We start from the raw sequence: 19,102 nt of genomic DNA, 5'->3' as shown, positions 1-19,102 counted from the left end.
TAGCATCTCTGATCACCATTTCACGTTTGGTTATCTTAGCAATCATCTTGATCGCAGAATCGCAGTCACCACAAACGCGATTTCTCTGCACAATCTGCAATGACGTTTGCTCTGAAGTACAATTAGAATACTCGTTCCACAAAGCCGCATCCTTTCGAGCATTTCATCGAACAGCCTACGGGCATCAACCATCACCCCGCACTTCACATGCGTAAGTACAATCCTCTTCCTCATGTATTGGTGGGGTTCAAATCCATTGTCAATCATGTAATTACACAACCTCCTCACCCCCTCTTCCAGATTACAAGCCAAAAAAACGCATTAATTAACGTGTCGAACGTGCTGTTACCAACATCATAACCGTCCTCTAGCTCAAAAATATCAAAGATCTCAAGTGCATCTCGTAATCTCTTACATAAAACCAGGTTCTCTATCTAGCAACAGATATCTACACTGGATCGACTTCCGAAGGTTTACGTAATTTTCTTGTACTATAAAGAAAAGATCTCTTCCTGAAAAGCTCGCAATCTAAGAAACACAGGGAGAAATACGAAAAGCCGATCATAAACATAGTTTTGATAGCGGGAGAGAGGAAGTTCCATGCTCATAAGTTGAAAGAGGTTCGTCGAATCTAGAATGGCGGAGGTTGGGGAAGTTACCTCGAGAGATAAGGAAGCTGACGAATCTCCTGAAATTGGATGAATTACAAAGACCGGAAGGAGAAAACGCGGTTGACTCAAAGGATGAAACTGCATTCTAAAGCGAGCACAGCATCGAGCACTCCGCCCAGGGCCACTCTGTTGGTTGATACTTCAGCTTCTTCTCAACAGCGAGCCCGGGCTTTTACGTCTTGCTTTTATCAATATAGCCTCGGATTTTTCTCCATTGAATAAAAAAAAAAAACCATCCATTTTGTTGAAAAAGAACTCAATTTTTATAGCTAAAGATCATCTCATCACTCAGGCTAAATTGATAATTATAACTTTTAAAAGTTTCAATAATATATTTCATTTTGTAGTAGGATTCAATCATTACCCGATTAAACTCAAATGTCGAAGTGCACGTATAACCAGTTCAGTAACAAACTATTTGAAATGCAACGATCCAACTTTCTTTCGAAGATGCTACAAGAATGACCTATAATCCTGCATACAAATGTTTCAATCTCATTAAAATGCATTCTGGTGTTGTATCTGGGCATCAAATTTCTTCCCTTTTCGTCCATTCTTCCCTATGAGACATGGAAGGGAGGATGCCTGATTCCCTTTCAGTTTACACCAGCCCAGATTGCAGCAGTTCTCAGAGACCTTCCTCTTGATCCAATTGGTCCGACCCATAATTTTACATCCAAAAGGGAATCCAATTCCAAGAACTAAAGGTCCCTAAAAGAGGATTTCAAACGCAAAAACCTAAGTTGGATGCACATCAGTGTTTTCACAGAACATAGACCCATATGGAGTTTGCCAGCCATATTTAATATGAGCTTTGATAGTAGAGAAGCAATATGCATGAATGACCTGAGTTTCAGTTCTTAGAAAAGTGAAGAGAATTAAGAGAATTTTAGTACATGAAACATGGATTCTGCGTATGTAACGACCCAGATCCACTGCTAGCAGATATTGTCCTCTTTGGGCTTTCCCTTTCAGGCTCCCCTCAAGGCTTTAAAAGCCGTCTGCTTGGGGAAGGTTTCCACACCCTTACCAATGTGGGACATCACAACGTAGAAAGGAAAGCGTATAGGTTCGAGATAAAAGACTCATCAGGACTTGCAAGCTCAGAAAGTAAAAGAAGAACACTACCTGCTCTTTAATATGATTAGGATGGTTGGTATCAGCAGCAGCAGCAGAAATGCTATATCTACAACTGTTAACATAGCTTGTCTTCACCCTTGTAACAATGACTACACCATACCTTTCAGAAAGCCTAATAAAGAAATACTATCAAACAAAGCCATGTCGTCTTAGGGATATCAAAATGAGACGAGCAGACACTGATGCAACAGACCGCGGGTTATGAAACAAGCCAGGTACTAATATTTTGCAAGTCAACAATCAAAGTAATCCATCAAGGACTCTAAATCTAGAGGAGAGGCCTGATCTTCTTCCATTTGCAAGTTAACAATCACACATAGCCACACAATACTCGAATCGTCTAATAATACTGCCGTGATCAACCAACATGCATATGTTTCAACTAAAAGTGTAATTCATGAGTATGAACAGAAAAAAAGACAAAACAAATGGATTGAAGAAGTAAATAGGAGCAGGACATATGGAAATAAGAGAGCACATCGAGATGATGCAACAAGGATTGTATATTCCCTACTTGAAAACTGTATATGTTCCTTACACCTGACTGCCATGAGCTTATTTAGAGACATTGAACGTTCTTAATCTTTTTCCACAAGAATAAGAAAATTCTTCTCTGCATACTGAGTAAACCTGTAATGATATCCTATCTATAAGCTTTAAACAATATTTATTATTAATACTACTATTTCTTGATCTTCTTCAGCTGCTTCCTAGGCCCAGGAACTTCCAACCTACCAACAGAACAGCCACATCTTGCTCGAAATATGAGCACTGCCCTTCCATTAGGAGGTGCCATCTTCTTAAGTTCAGCTTCTAACTCGCGGTGATGATCACGGGGCAATTCAAAAAGCCCCTTCTTCACGCCATTTTTAACCACTGGAGTAGAGTTCTTCACGCACTCCTCCGTCTCCAATTGGATGTCGAATTCAGCCGCCTTTCGAAGCCCCTTGCAATAGGGATTTCCACATTTCCTGCTCGTGCATATTAAAACAACCCAAGCAGCTAATAAAGCACAGAAAATCCCAAGTCCAATGGATCCATAAATCCAAGGAGCACGAGAGACTTCATCTCCCATTAAATACAGAATCGCACCGAAAATCTCGAGGGATTCAACAATAAGAAGCTTCATATAAGGGAATAACAAAAACCCACAAGCACCAACGACAGCAATCAAAATCACAATATCGATGACGGCCGATCGAGACCGATGACAAACGGGAAATTTCGAACAAGTCGATGAGGGAGTCATCTTCTTGTTCCTGGATTTGAAACTCGAATCGGCTAAATTCACTGAACTCGCCATAGTGGTTGGTTGGTCAACGGACTTGCAGACCGAGATCGAGTATGGGAAATAGACCATCTCAAACCAAATTCCAATCAAACAGCGATTGAAACTACCCGATTCAATCAAACACAGATCATCTCCAGCAATCAATCAGACCCCGATATCAGATCGAACAACTCAGGGGGAAAATCCAAATCGAAAAGAGGGTATTACCAAAAAAAAAAAAAAAAACCCAGAAATTTGTCGGCGCCTAAACCAATCCAACTCCTCAATCGAATCGAAAGCGCGATTAAACCCAAAAAACAAAGGAGCTAATGGGGGCAGAACAGATTAAAACCAAAGAAACGGAGGCACAAAATGAGGAAGCAAAGAGTGGAGAGAGCGTGATTTGGAGGTTCGAAGCCACATCTCTGAAGGAAAACGAACAAGAAAACGAAAAAGAAAGAAAAAAAGGTTGAAAATTTTGGGAAAATGGCAATGGTGAAAGTCAGAGGATGAAGGAAAGCTTGCGAGAAGGGCTACTTCCTTCGACTTCTGGGCTTTGGATTTCTCCTTCATGATGTGGGAATGATTTGGTGGGACACTCCATGGGCCTTGGCCCACCTCTTTTTCCTTTACGTCCATTATTAATTAGTTAAATAATATTCTAATTTAAAGGATTATTATAATCTTAAAACATGTAATTAATTAATATTTAGGTTCTGTTTTATTCATGATATTTTCAAATTCATTTCATGTTTTCATGAATTTCAGTGTTTTCCAAATTGATTCCAAGTGTAATTCATGCCCAAAAGACTTCAACTCAATACTGTAAAATGGTCCTAACATTCTACTTCTTTATTGATAATACTGATAATATCGTATTATTGTTGGAATAGGTTATGCGATTTTATCTTTCAAACGTAGTCGATCCATGATTTTAAATCTTATCTCTTCGGTTTACTTTTACAAAGAATATTTAGTAGTTTTACAGGAATTCTTTTTCATAAATATATAAAATATTGTGGGTGCAATGTACCTCCCCATGAATATATATGGTAATAGCAAAAAAGTTGCATGGTACGTTATAAGCGGACGTTATAAATAGGGTTTGATATGAAGTGTGAAGGACCAAGCAGTTTCATTGTGTTATCAAACTCAATCGATTTTGATAATCCTCTCCAAGAAATGGGTAGCTCTACTCCTCTGTCAGTGCTCCTCCTTTCATGCTTTCTCGTACTCGTGCTGTCTCCTGGTACTCTTCTTCCTTGTTTTATCACATTCTTCTCATATTTTCGTGTCATCTTGTTGACTTACTAACCTTTGTTGGACATGTTTGAAGCATATGGCGGAGAAGCGATGCGAATAGGAGTGAAAGATGCAGGCTTGTTCGGTTCACTAAAAGTAAATGAGTTCAGAGTTATGGTTGGATGTTGTGTGAAGTGTGTTTGATTATTATGTTATTTTTTGTAGGACGAGAAATCAAGAAAGATGGTTGACGTAAACGACTATCTACCAACAGGACCTAGTATTCCTGAAGGACTTCACTACTCAAATGTAAACCATGCAATGAGCTTTACAGTGAGCAGAGTTTTGGTTGGATTTTGTGTGAAGTTTGTTTGATTATTATGTTATTTTTTGTAGGACGAGAAATCAAGAAAGATGGTTGACGTAAACGACTATCGACCAACAGGACCTAATATTCTTGGAGGACCTCACTACTCAAATGTAAACCATGCAATGAGCTTTACAGTGAGCAGAGTTTTGGTTGGATTTTGTGTGAAGTGTGTTTGATTATTATGTTATTTTTTGTAGGACGAGAAATCAAGAAAGATGGTTGACGTAAACGACTATCGACCAACAGGACCTAATATTCTTGGAGGACCTCACTACTCAAATGTAAACCATGCAATGAGCTTTACAGTGAGCAGAGTTTTGGTTGGATTTTGTGTGAAGTGTGTTTGATTATTATGTTATTTTTTGTAGGACGAGAAATCAAGAAAGATGGTTGACGTAAACGACTATCGACCAACAGGACCTAACATTCCTGGAGGACCTCACTACTCAAATGTAAACCATGCAATGAGCTTTACAGTGAGCAGAGTTTTGGTTGGATTTTGTGTGAAGTGTGTTTGATTATTATGTTATTTTTTGTAGGACGAGAAATCAAGAAAGATGGTTGACGTAAACGACTATCGACCAACAGGACCTAACATTCCTGGAGGACCTCACTACTCAAATGTAATCCATGCAATGAGCTTTACAGTGAGCAGAGTTTTGGTTGGATTTTGTGTGAAGTGTGTTTGATTATTATGTTATTTTTTGTAGGACGAGAAATCAAGAAAGATGGTTGACGTAAACGACTATCGACCAACAGGACCTAATATTCCTGAAGGACCTCACTACTCAAATGTAAACCATGCAATGAGCTTTACAGTGAGCAGAGTTTTGGTTGGATTTNCTCGAGAGATAAGGAAGCTGACGAATCTCCTGAAATTGGATGAATTACAAAGACCGGAAGGAGAAAACGCGGTTGACTCAAAGGATGAAACTGCATTCTAAAGCGAGCACAGCATCGAGCACTCCGCCCAGGGCCACTCTGTTGGTTGATACTTCAGCTTCTTCTCAACAGCGAGCCCGGGCTTTTACGTCTTGCTTTTATCAATATAGCCTCGGATTTTTCTCCATTGAATAAAAAAAAAAAACCATCCATTTTGTTGAAAAAGAACTCAATTTTTATAGCTAAAGATCATCTCATCACTCAGGCTAAATTGATAATTATAACTTTTAAAAGTTTCAATAATATATTTCATTTTGTAGTAGGATTCAATCATTACCCGATTAAACTCAAATGTCGAAGTGCACGTATAACCAGTTCAGTAACAAACTATTTGAAATGCAACGATCCAACTTTCTTTCGAAGATGCTACAAGAATGACCTATAATCCTGCATACAAATGTTTCAATCTCATTAAAATGCATTCTGGTGTTGTATCTGGGCATCAAATTTCTTCCCTTTTCGTCCATTCTTCCCTATGAGACATGGAAGGGAGGATGCCTGATTCCCTTTCAGTTTACACCAGCCCAGATTGCAGCAGTTCTCAGAGACCTTCCTCTTGATCCAATTGGTCCGACCCATAATTTTACATCCAAAAGGGAATCCAATTCCAAGAACTAAAGGTCCCTAAAAGAGGATTTCAAACGCAAAAACCTAAGTTGGATGCACATCAGTGTTTTCACAGAACATAGACCCATATGGAGTTTGCCAGCCATATTTAATATGAGCTTTGATAGTAGAGAAGCAATATGCATGAATGACCTGAGTTTCAGTTCTTAGAAAAGTGAAGAGAATTAAGAGAATTTTAGTACATGAAACATGGATTCTGCGTATGTAACGACCCAGATCCACTGCTAGCAGATATTGTCCTCTTTGGGCTTTCCCTTTCAGGCTCCCCTCAAGGCTTTAAAAGCCGTCTGCTTGGGGAAGGTTTCCACACCCTTACCAATGTGGGACATCACAACGTAGAAAGGAAAGCGTATAGGTTCGAGATAAAAGACTCATCAGGACTTGCAAGCTCAGAAAGTAAAAGAAGAACACTACCTGCTCTTTAATATGATTAGGATGGTTGGTATCAGCAGCAGCAGCAGAAATGCTATATCTACAACTGTTAACATAGCTTGTCTTCACCCTTGTAACAATGACTACACCATACCTTTCAGAAAGCCTAATAAAGAAATACTATCAAACAAAGCCATGTCGTCTTAGGGATATCAAAATGAGACGAGCAGACACTGATGCAACAGACCGCGGGTTATGAAACAAGCCAGGTACTAATATTTTGCAAGTCAACAATCAAAGTAATCCATCAAGGACTCTAAATCTAGAGGAGAGGCCTGATCTTCTTCCATTTGCAAGTTAACAATCACACATAGCCACACAATACTCGAATCGTCTAATAATACTGCCGTGATCAACCAACATGCATATGTTTCAACTAAAAGTGTAATTCATGAGTATGAACAGAAAAAAAGACAAAACAAATGGATTGAAGAAGTAAATAGGAGCAGGACATATGGAAATAAGAGAGCACATCGAGATGATGCAACAAGGATTGTATATTCCCTACTTGAAAACTGTATATGTTCCTTACACCTGACTGCCATGAGCTTATTTAGAGACATTGAACGTTCTTAATCTTTTTCCACAAGAATAAGAAAATTCTTCTCTGCATACTGAGTAAACCTGTAATGATATCCTATCTATAAGCTTTAAACAATATTTATTATTAATACTACTATTTCTTGATCTTCTTCAGCTGCTTCCTAGGCCCAGGAACTTCCAACCTACCAACAGAACAGCCACATCTTGCTCGAAATATGAGCACTGCCCTTCCATTAGGAGGTGCCATCTTCTTAAGTTCAGCTTCTAACTCGCGGTGATGATCACGGGGCAATTCAAAAAGCCCCTTCTTCACGCCATTTTTAACCACTGGAGTAGAGTTCTTCACGCACTCCTCCGTCTCCAATTGGATGTCGAATTCAGCCGCCTTTCGAAGCCCCTTGCAATAGGGATTTCCACATTTCCTGCTCGTGCATATTAAAACAACCCAAGCAGCTAATAAAGCACAGAAAATCCCAAGTCCAATGGATCCATAAATCCAAGGAGCACGAGAGACTTCATCTCCCATTAAATACAGAATCGCACCGAAAATCTCGAGGGATTCAACAATAAGAAGCTTCATATAAGGGAATAACAAAAACCCACAAGCACCAACGACAGCAATCAAAATCACAATATCGATGACGGCCGATCGAGACCGATGACAAACGGGAAATTTCGAACAAGTCGATGAGGGAGTCATCTTCTTGTTCCTGGATTTGAAACTCGAATCGGCTAAATTCACTGAACTCGCCATAGTGGTTGGTTGGTCAACGGACTTGCAGACCGAGATCGAGTATGGGAAATAGACCATCTCAAACCAAATTCCAATCAAACAGCGATTGAAACTACCCGATTCAATCAAACACAGATCATCTCCAGCAATCAATCAGACCCCGATATCAGATCGAACAACTCAGGGGGAAAATCCAAATCGAAAAGAGGGTATTACCAAAAAAAAAAAAAAAAACCCAGAAATTTGTCGGCGCCTAAACCAATCCAACTCCTCAATCGAATCGAAAGCGCGATTAAACCCAAAAAACAAAGGAGCTAATGGGGGCAGAACAGATTAAAACCAAAGAAACGGAGGCACAAAATGAGGAAGCAAAGAGTGGAGAGAGCGTGATTTGGAGGTTCGAAGCCACATCTCTGAAGGAAAACGAACAAGAAAACGAAAAAGAAAGAAAAAAAGGTTGAAAATTTTGGGAAAATGGCAATGGTGAAAGTCAGAGGATGAAGGAAAGCTTGCGAGAAGGGCTACTTCCTTCGACTTCTGGGCTTTGGATTTCTCCTTCATGATGTGGGAATGATTTGGTGGGACACTCCATGGGCCTTGGCCCACCTCTTTTTCCTTTACGTCCATTATTAATTAGTTAAATAATATTCTAATTTAAAGGATTATTATAATCTTAAAACATGTAATTAATTAATATTTAGGTTCTGTTTTATTCATGATATTTTCAAATTCATTTCATGTTTTCATGAATTTCAGTGTTTTCCAAATTGATTCCAAGTGTAATTCATGCCCAAAAGACTTCAACTCAATACTGTAAAATGGTCCTAACATTCTACTTCTTTATTGATAATACTGATAATATCGTATTATTGTTGGAATAGGTTATGCGATTTTATCTTTCAAACGTAGTCGATCCATGATTTTAAATCTTATCTCTTCGGTTTACTTTTACAAAGAATATTTAGTAGTTTTACAGGAATTCTTTTTCATAAATATATAAAATATTGTGGGTGCAATGTACCTCCCCATGAATATATATGGTAATAGCAAAAAAGTTGCATGGTACGTTATAAGCGGACGTTATAAATAGGGTTTGATATGAAGTGTGAAGGACCAAGCAGTTTCATTGTGTTATCAAACTCAATCGATTTTGATAATCCTCTCCAAGAAATGGGTAGCTCTACTCCTCTGTCAGTGCTCCTCCTTTCATGCTTTCTCGTACTCGTGCTGTCTCCTGGTACTCTTCTTCCTTGTTTTATCACATTCTTCTCATATTTTCGTGTCATCTTGTTGACTTACTAACCTTTGTTGGACATGTTTGAAGCATATGGCGGAGAAGCGATGCGAATAGGAGTGAAAGATGCAGGCTTGTTCGGTTCACTAAAAGTAAATGAGTTCAGAGTTATGGTTGGATGTTGTGTGAAGTGTGTTTGATTATTATGTTATTTTTTGTAGGACGAGAAATCAAGAAAGATGGTTGACGTAAACGACTATCTACCAACAGGACCTAGTATTCCTGAAGGACTTCACTACTCAAATGTAAACCATGCAATGAGCTTTACAGTGAGCAGAGTTTTGGTTGGATTTTGTGTGAAGTTTGTTTGATTATTATGTTATTTTTTGTAGGACGAGAAATCAAGAAAGATGGTTGACGTAACAGACTATCGACGAACAGGACCTAACATTCCTGGAGGACCTCATTACTCAAATGTAATCCATGCAATGAGCTTTACAGTGAGCAGAGTTTTGGTTGGATTTTGTGTGAAGTTTGTTTGATTATTATGTTATTTTTTGTAGGACGAGAAATCAAGAAAGATGGTTGACGTAACAGACTATCGACGAACAGGACCTAACATTCCTGGAGGACCTCATTACTCAAATGTAATCCATGCAATGAGCTTTACAGTGAGCAGAGTTTTGGTTGGATTTTGTGTGAAGTTTGTTTGATTATTATGTTATTTTTTGCTTTACAGTGAGCAGAGTTTTGGTTGGATTTTGTGTGAAGTTTGTTTGATTATTATGTTATTTTTTGTAGGACGAGAAATCAAGAAAGATGGTTGACGTAAACGACTATCGACCAACAGGACCTAATATTCTTGGAGGACCTCACTACTCAAATGTAAACCATGCAATGAGCTTTACAGTGAGCAGAGTTTTGGTTGGATTTTGTGTGAAGTGTGTTTGATTATTATGTTATTTTTTGTAGGACGAGAAATCAAGAAAGATGGTTGACGTAAACGACTATCGACCAACAGGACCTAACATTCCTGGAGGACCTCACTACTCAAATGTAATCCATGCAATGAGCTTTACAGTGAGCAGAGTTTTGGTTGGATTTTGTGTGAAGTGTGTTTGATTATTATGTTATTTTTTGTAGGACGAGAAATCAAGAAAGATGGTTGACGTAAACGACTATCGACCAACCGGGCCTAACATTCCTGGAGGACCTCACTACTCAAATGTAATCCATGCAATGAGCTTTACAGTGAGCAGAGTTTTGGTTGGATTTTGTGTAAAGTGTGTTTGATTATTATGTTATTTTTTGTAGGACGAGAAATCAAGAAAGATGGTTGACGTAAACGACTATCGACCAACAGGACCTAACATTCCTGGAGGACCTCACTACTCAAATGTAATCCATGCAATGAGCTTTACAGTGAGCAGAGTTTTGGTTGGATTTTGTGTGAAGTGTGTTTGATTATTATGTTATTTTTTGTAGGACGAGAAATCAAGAAAGATGGTTGACGTAAACGACTATCGACCAACAGGACCTAACATTCCTGGAGGACCTCACTTCATTAAAGTGTAATACATGTAATAGCTGAACAATGCATTATAAGTGTTGTTCTATCTTTATTTTCAAGTATAATAATTCATGCACGCGCATGGACCTTAATTTTAATCCTTATTTAAGTACTCATTGAGCTTTTCAACTCGTTTATAATTACTATCATCTATATACATTAGATTAGATTAGTATAATTAATTTATTATTTAATATAATTTCTCCCCGAATTTAGGTGCAATTAAAAGAAGATTATAATTAAAAATATAGTAAAAAATTAATCCGTTGACTACTTTGCCCAACGTAAGGTCTCTCCAACGGTTCAATGGACGGCAATACAAACCCATAATGGTTGGTTGGTGAACCGACTTGCAGACCGGGATCGAGTATGGGAAATAGACCAGCTCAAACCAAATTCCAATCCAACCGCGGTTAAACTTACCGATTCAATCGAACACATATCATATTCTGCAGGTCATATTAGACCATTTCTTTAGGGTTGAAATGGTTAGCTTAGACCATTAATTTAATAATGTCTATTTCTTTAATGAGTTGTCTTGTGCAATTAATTTCAGTGTTTTATAACACTAGAAGATATTATCAATTTATAACATATTTAGATTCATTTCATGTTTCCATGAAGATACGTGTTTTCCAACCACATTCCAAGTGTAATCCATGCGGGGAGGACTTCAACTGAGACAATGCAAAATGCCTCGACTTTCTCATCAACTCTCCCAATTTATGTATATCTTATCCAAACCTTCTTTCAACATTCTAGTTCTTTAGATCACCATGAATATTTGAATTTCAATGCTATTTTCAATTTTTATATAATGGATAATATCGTATTACTGTAGAGATAGATTATGCAATTATAACTCATTTTCGACGCGTTATAACTGCTCATGAATATATGTGATAATACCAACAAACAAAGTTGCATGGTCGGACATTATAAATTGGGTTCCATCTGATCTGTGAAGGACAGTCCATTTTGATAATCCTCTCACAAAAATGGGTAGCTCTAAACCTCTGTCCATGCTTCTCCTTTCATGCTTTCTTGTTCTCTTGCTCACTTCTGGTACTCTGTTTTCTCTTATTCTTCTCGTATCTTCGACTCATCTTATTGACTTACTAATCTTTGTTCGACATTTTTGAAGCAAAAGGCGAAGAGGTGATGGGAATAGGCGTGAAAGATGCAGGCTTGTTTGCTCCGCTAAAGGTATGTAAGTGTAGAGTTTTGGTTGGATTTTGTGTCGAGTGTGTTTGATTATTATGTTGTTTTTTTTTTTTAGGTAGGAAAATCGAGAAAGTTGGTTGTTGATGTAAACGACTATCGAAGTACTGGAGCTAATATTCCTGGAGGACCTTTATTCCACGCCACTTCTCCATGAACTCGACCTCGTCATTTCATGGATGGATCGTACCTTCGCTGTTTATAACTACTATATAACTCTCTTAAGCCCCTCTCTTTACTTCTATGGAATGAGTTGAAATGTACGTTCTTAGTGTTGTTGTCTCTATGTGTCCAAATATAATAATAATCCATGCGTCTGCATGGACCTTTTAACTTTAAACTCTCTCCTAAGCTTTTCGACTCCTACTATAATTAATTTCTTATTTAATATAAATTTGGCTGCCAATTTCGTGGGAAGAAGATAGGCGAGGACGAAGAATATAATTAAAAATGTAATAAAAAGTAATTCGGTTGACCACTTTGTCCAACATAATTACCAAATCCCGCGTTCAGTCGCTAGAGGAGTTTGGTCTTTGCAATGTTTCAATAGAACAAAAGAAGAGGGCGAAGTCGACTTTTGTTTCTCATCCTTAACATGGTATCAGAACAGAAGAAGAGGAAGAACAGAAATGATAGAGATTGGAACAGAGAACTTGGGATGAATTGAGATCAATATATCATCATTTTAAGCCCACATCTCAAAAGTTTTAATTTTTAGTATCTATCACAATTGTACTCGATTCACCTAGAACATATTCATTATCCAGATGTTTGTGGCGAGCAATTAATATTTCGTCACCGACAAGTAGCCTCCTAAACTCAATCTGGGTCTTGAATTGCCTACACATATTCTTAATCATTTTCCTAGATTGAAAATTGTGGTTAGCACGGTTGTCGATCGTCCAATATCAAGACTACGTTATGAGCATCTTCAAATTTCTCACCAAAGCTCAAAGGTGGCATGCTCAAGATGTTCGTATTTTTTTTTCACATCTTTACACGATTCAGTGATGGAATAATTAGACAATGAGCAAGCTCTAAAGTTAAAAGATCTCTCTTCACTATCACTAACAACGATCTTTGGTACATGCCTCTATTAGAAGATCATGTCGACCTATTTTCCCTTCCAACGGCTTCTACTTGATCGTAAACAAGATCTTCACAAACGCAACATAAGACTACTAGCTAAAGTGATGAGATATCCTTGTTCGGGTTATCCTCTAAAACTTCTTTAAAGGAATCAAGAACTCGATTCTTAGAGTTGTTGTCATTGCATATAACAACCAATTCAGTTTTTCACAAACCTACGAACCACATTAAACATTTTAGCAGTTAATTTTTGAGTTTGTTATTTTTTTTCTTTGCTGAATTCATTAATTTGTAACGCTATGGGCTTCGGATTTCTCCTTTTATGATGTGGTAATGATTTGGTGGGACGCTCTATGGGCCTTGGCCCACCTCTTTTTTATTTACCTCCATTATTAATTAATTAATTAATATTCTAATTTAAAGGATTATTATAATCTTAAGACACGTAATAATTAATTATTATTCATGATATATGAAGCCTTGTAGAAATATATTTGAAAGATATTTGTAAATATATTTAGAAAATATTTCGTAAAGATGAGACAGAGATATATGGTAGATATTTGATATAGATATATTTATTAAATTATATGTTTTTGAGAGCTAGATTTAGTAAATTAAAACCATATATATACTCAGTAGGGTTGTACTCTCTCCCTTTTTCTGTACATACTTGAAGTCATCGACATAAAATTTTTAGCCAATATTCCTTCTTTGTATTTTTTTTGTTGTTCTTTGTGTTCATCTTGATCGAGTGTGTGTCGTTGAGTAATCCTAACAATTAGTATCCGAGCTAACAACTGGTATCGATCCTAACAATTTCAACGTTATATGAATTTCCGTGTTTTCCAAATTGATTCCAAGTGTAATCCATGCACAGAAGACTATAAATCACTATAATTCATATTCATTTATCTTATTTATAAAATAAATATAAAGAAGTTATATAATTTATTTTATTTATACGGGTAAAACCAGAAAGCTACCTCGTAGTTAGAGTATTGATAATATCGTATTATTGTTGGAATAGGTTATGCGATTTTATTTTTCAAGCGTAGCCGACGTATGGTTTTAAATCTTATCTACTCCGTTTACTTTTACAAATTATATTCGGTAATTTTACACTGATTCTTTTACATAAATATATAAAATATTGTGGGTGCACTGTACCTCCCCATGAATATATATGGTAGTAGAAAGAAAGTTGCATGGTATGTGACGAGCAGACGTTATAAATAGGGTTTGATATGAAGCGTGAAGGACCAAACAGTTCCATTGTGTTATCAAACTCAACACATTTGGATAATCCTCTCCAAGAAATGAGTAGCTCTACACCTCTGCCAGTGCTCCTCCTTTCATGCTTTCTCCTACTCGTGCTGTCTCCTGGTAATCTTTTTCCTTGTTTTATCACATTCTTCTCATATTTTCGTGCCATCTTATTGACTTACTAACCTTTGTTGGACATGTTTGAAGCATATGGCGCAGAATCGATGATTGACGTAACAGACTATCGACGAACAGGGCCTAACATTCCTGGAGAACCTCATACTCAAATGTAATCCATAAAATGAGCTTAACAGCGAGCAAGAGTTTTGGTTGGATTTTGTGCGAAGTGCGTTTGATTATTATGTTGTTTTTTTTGTAGGAAGAGAAATCAAGAAACATGATTGACGTAACAGACTATCGACGAACCGGACCTAATATTCCTGGAGGACCTCACTACTCGAATGTAAACCAGGCCATGAGCTCAACAATGCGCAGAGTTTTGTTTAGATTTTGTGTGAAGTGTGTTTGATTATTATGTTGTTTTTTGTAGGACGAGAAATCAGGAAAAATGATTGACGTAACAGACTATCGACGAACAGGGCCTAACATTCCTGGAGGACCTCACTACTCAAATGTAATCCATGCAATAAGCAGAGTTTAGGTTGAATTTTGTGTGAAGTGTGTTTGATTATTATGTTATTTTTTTTGTAGGACGAGCAATCTAGAAATATGATTGACGTAACAGACTATCGACGAACAAGATCTAATATTCCTGGAGGACCTCACTCTATTAAAATGTAATGCATGTAATAGCTGAATAAGAAGTGTTCTAATATAATGCATGTAATAGCTGAACAATGCATTATTATAAATGTTGTTCTGTGTTTATGTTCAAGTATAATAATTCATGTTCAAGTATAATAATTCATGCACCGGAATGAACCTTAATTTTAATCTTTATTTAAATACTCATTAAGCTTTTCAACTCAGTTTTTAATTACTCTCCTCTATATACATTACATTAGATTCGTATAATTAATTTATTATTTCATATAATTTTGCCGCGAATTTAGGTGCAATTAGAAGAAGATTATAATTAAAAATATAGTAAAAAATTAATCCGTTGACTACTTTGCCCAACGGTCTCTCCAACGGTTCAATGGACGGCAATACAAACCCATAATGGTTGGTTGGTCAACCGACTTGCAGACCGGATCGAGTATGGGAAATTGACCATCTCAAACCAAATTCCAATCCAACCGCGGTTAAACTACCCGATTCAATCAAACACAGATCATATTCTACGGGTCATATTAGACCATTTATTTAGGGTTGAAATGGTTCTACCGATCATATTAGACCATTTCTTTAGGGTTGAAATGGTTAGCTTAGACTATTAGTTTAATAATGTCTACTTCTTTAATGAATTGTCTTGTTTTTCTAGTGCAATTGATTTAACAGACAAGAAAGATATTATGAATTGAAGTTAAAAAAGAAAACCCAAAAATTTTGTCGGCACCTAAACCAATCCAACTCCTCAATCGAAGTGAAAGCGTGATTATACGCTGAAAATGAAATAAAATATACTTCCTTGGGCTTATGGGCTTTGAATGATTTGGTGGGTCACTCCATGGGCCTTGGCCCACCTCTTTTTTCTTTACCTCAATTATTAATTAATATTCTAATTTAAAGGATTATTATAATCTTAAGACACGTAATTAATTATTATTCATGATGTTTTCAGATTCATTTAATCGTTTCATAAAATTTCTGTGTTTTTCAAATTGATTCCAAGTGTAATCCATGCAGAGAAGACTACAATTAATACACTGCAAAATGCCTATCCAACATTCTAGTTCTTTCTCTCTCTAAAATAACAAATGTCATTTTAACTACCTTATATGGATAAATTGAAAATAAATTGAGTTTCTTATTATATAATCCATATTCATTTATCTTCTTTATAAAATAAATATAAAGAACAAAGTTAGTTCGTATCTAAAGTATTGATAATATCGAATTATCGTTGAAATAAGTTATGCGACTACCAATTATTAATTTTCAAGCGCGTAGCCAATGCATGTAATAGTTTACACGGATTTTTTTTCATAAATATATAAAATATTGTGGGTGCAATGTACCTCCCCATGAATATATATGGTAATAGAAAACAAGTTGCATGGTACGTTATAATCGGACGTTATAAATAGGGTTTGATATGAAGTGTGAAGGACCAAGCAGTTTCATTGTGTTATCGAACTCAATCCATTTGGATAATCTTCTCCAAGAAATGGGTAGCAATACACCTCTGTCAGTGCTCCTCCTTTCATGCTTTCTCGTACTCGTGCTGTCTCCGGGTAATCTTCGTCCTTGTTTTCTCACATTCTTCTCGTATTTTCATGCCATCTTATTGACTTACGAACCTTTGTATGACATGTTTGAAGCATATGGCGCAGAAGCGATGGGAATAGGCGTGAAAGATGCAAGCTTGTTTGGTTCACTAAAGGTAAATGAGTGCAGAGTTATGGTTGGATTTTGTGTGAAGTGTGTTTGATTATTATGTTGTTTTTTTTTAGGAAGAGAAATCAAGAAAGATGGTTGACGTAACAGACTACCGACCACCAGGAGCTAACATTCCTGGAGGACCTCACTTCTCAAATGTAATCCATGCAACGAGTTTAACAATGAGCAGAGTTTTGGTTGGATTTTGTGTGAAATATGCTTGATTATTATGTTATGTTTTTGTAGGACGAGAAATCAAGAAAGATGGTTGACGTAACAGACTACCGACCACCGGGAGCTAACATTCCTGGAGGACCTCACTTCTCAAATGTAATCCATGCAACGAGCTTAACAATGAGCAGAGTTTTGGTTGGATTTTGTGTGAAATATGCTTGATTATTATGTTATGTTTTTGTAGGACGAGAAATCAAGAAAGATGGTTGACGTAACAGACTACCGACCACCGGGAGCTAACATTCCTGGAGGACCTCACTTCTCAAATGTAATCCATGCAATGAGCTTAACAATGAGCAGAGTTTTTGTTGGATTTTGTGTGAACTGTGCTTGATTATTATGTTATGTTTTTGTAGGACGAGAAATCAAGAAAGATGGTTGACTGTGTGAACTGTGCTTGATTATTATGTTATGTTTTTGTAGGACGAGAAATCAAGAAAGATGGTTGACGTAACAGACTACCGACCACCGGGAGCTAACATTCCTGGAGGACCTCACTTCTCAAATGTACTCCATGCAATGAGCTTAACAGTGAGCGGAGTTTGGTTGGATTTTGTGTGAAGTGTGCTTGATTATTATGTTATGTTTTTGTAGGACGAGAAATCAAGAAAGATGGTTGACGTAAACGACTATCTACCAACAGGACCTAGTATTCCTGAAGGACTTCACTACTCAAATGTAAACCATGCAATGAGCTTTACAGTGAGTAGAGAAGGTTGGATGTTGTGTCAAGTGTGTTTGATTATTATATTATTTTTTTGTAGGACGAGAAATCAAGAAAGATGGTTGACGTAACAGACTACCGACCACCAGGAGCTAACATTCCTGGAGGACCTCACTTCTCAAATGTAATCCATGCAATGAGCAGAGTTTTTGTTAGATTTTGTGTGAAATGTGCTTGATTATTATGTTATGTTTTTGTAGGACGAGAAATCAAGAAAGATGGTTGACGTAACAGACTACCGCCCACCAGGAGCTAACATTCCTGGAGGACCTCACTTCTCAAATGTAATCCATGCAATGAGCAGAGTTTTTGTTAGATTTTGTGTGAAATGTGCTTGATTATTATGTTATGTTTTTGTAGGACGAGAAATCAAGAAAGATGGGATTTTGTGTGAAATGTGCTTGATTATTATGTTATGTTTTTGTAGGACGAGAAATCAAGAAAGATGGTTGACGTAACAGACTACCGCTGATTATTATGTTATGTTTTTGTAGGACGAGAAATCAAGAAAGATGGTTGACGTAACAGACTACCGCCCACCAGGAGCTAACATTCCTGGAGGACCTCACTTCTCAAATGTAATCCATGCAATGAGCTTAACAATGAGCAGAGTTTTTGTTGGATTTTGTGTGAAATGTGCTTGATTATTATGTTATGTTTTTGTAGGACGAGAAATCAAGAATTGTTGGATTTTGTGTGAAATGTGCTTGATTATTATGTTATGTTTTTGTAGGACGAGAAATCAAGAAAGATGGTTGACGTAACAGACTACCGCCCACCAGGAGCTAACATTCCTGGAGGACCTCACTCTATTAAAGTGTAATCCATGTAATATGCTAAACACAGTGTACTTTAAGTATAAGTGCAGTCTATGTAATGAATTGAACACAGTATACTCCAAGTATAAGTGTAGTCTATGTAACGAGCACAGTGCAATGAGCTGAACACAGTAAGTATTGTTCTCGTATAACTATAAACCATGCACTAGCATGGACCTTGAACTTTAAAACTCTCTCCCTATTCAACTATTTATTAAGGTTTTCGACTCATAGTATAATTTATTTATTATTTAATATAATTTGGCCGCCAATTTAGTGGGAAGAAGAAGAAGAAGACAAAGAATATAATTAAAAATGTAATAAAAAAATGAATTGGTTGACCATTTTGTCCAACATAATTACCAAATCCACACACAATTTCCCAGAAAGGCCGCAATTATGAAACGAACCTTCCTGGTTGCAACGGCTCTCCATTGATTCAACATTTCAGTAATTAAATTTAACATCTTTTTG

The 19,102-nt window shown here is 36.9% G+C and overlaps 3 protein-coding genes across 3 annotated transcripts; 1 reads left to right on the top strand and 2 right to left on the bottom strand.

Annotated features, from left to right (window-relative positions):
• Positions 1–2,278: 2,278 nt before the first annotated feature.
• Positions 2,279–3,619, bottom strand: LOC111445040 (uncharacterized protein At5g19025-like). Its single transcript, XM_023083229.1, has one exon. The coding sequence runs from the start codon at positions 3,169–3,171 to the stop codon at positions 2,494–2,496; it is 678 nt and encodes a 225-aa protein (XP_022938997.1). The 5' UTR covers positions 3,172–3,619; the 3' UTR covers positions 2,279–2,493.
• Positions 3,620–4,219: 600 nt separating this feature from the next.
• Positions 4,220–18,282, top strand: LOC111445128 (sporozoite surface protein 2-like). The gene is made up of 23 exons (XM_023083361.1): positions 4,220–4,330; positions 4,418–4,479; positions 4,549–4,632; positions 4,720–4,803; positions 4,891–4,974; positions 5,062–5,145; positions 5,233–5,316; positions 5,404–5,487; positions 9,426–9,518; positions 9,597–9,680; positions 10,006–10,089; positions 10,177–10,260; positions 10,348–10,431; positions 10,519–10,602; positions 10,690–10,746; positions 14,958–14,984; positions 17,099–17,182; positions 17,271–17,354; positions 17,510–17,593; positions 17,681–17,773; positions 17,851–17,934; positions 18,011–18,094; positions 18,238–18,282. Exons 1-23 carry the CDS (start codon positions 4,264–4,266, stop codon positions 18,280–18,282), a joined length of 1,788 nt encoding a protein of 595 aa, XP_022939129.1. The 5' UTR covers positions 4,220–4,263.
• On the bottom strand, positions 7,156–8,497 carry LOC111445039 (uncharacterized protein At5g19025-like). The gene has a single exon (XM_023083227.1). It carries the CDS (start codon positions 8,046–8,048, stop codon positions 7,371–7,373), a length of 678 nt encoding a protein of 225 aa, XP_022938995.1. The 5' UTR covers positions 8,049–8,497; the 3' UTR covers positions 7,156–7,370.
• Positions 18,283–19,102: the final 820 nt, after the last annotated feature.

The sequence above is a fragment of the Cucurbita moschata genome, unplaced genomic scaffold, assembly GCF_002738365.1.
Source record: "Cucurbita moschata cultivar Rifu unplaced genomic scaffold, Cmos_1.0 Cmo_Scf00007, whole genome shotgun sequence".
NCBI classification, from domain to species: Eukaryota; Viridiplantae; Streptophyta; class Magnoliopsida; order Cucurbitales; family Cucurbitaceae; genus Cucurbita; species Cucurbita moschata.
The sequence above is the reverse complement of the archived record's forward strand: the minus strand, read 5'-3'. Positions and strand labels throughout refer to the sequence as shown.

Excerpts from the sequence above, each read along its gene's own strand:
- LOC111445040 (XM_023083229.1), bottom strand. The coding sequence starts at position 3,171 with ATGGTCTATTTCCCATACTCGATCTCGGTCTGCAAGTCCGTTGACCAA.
- LOC111445128 (XM_023083361.1), top strand. The coding sequence starts at position 4,264 with ATGGGTAGCTCTACTCCTCTGTCAGTGCTCCTCCTTTCATGCTTTCTC. Across the intron at positions 4,633-4,719 it reads AAGGACTTCACTACTCAAAT|GACGAGAAATCAAGAAAGAT; the intron begins GTAAACCATGCA and ends TATTTTTTGTAG. Across the intron at positions 17,774-17,850 it reads ACTACTCAAATGTAAACCAT|GACGAGAAATCAAGAAAGAT; the intron begins GCAATGAGCTTT and ends ATTTTTTTGTAG.
- LOC111445039 (XM_023083227.1), bottom strand. The coding sequence starts at position 8,048 with ATGGTCTATTTCCCATACTCGATCTCGGTCTGCAAGTCCGTTGACCAA.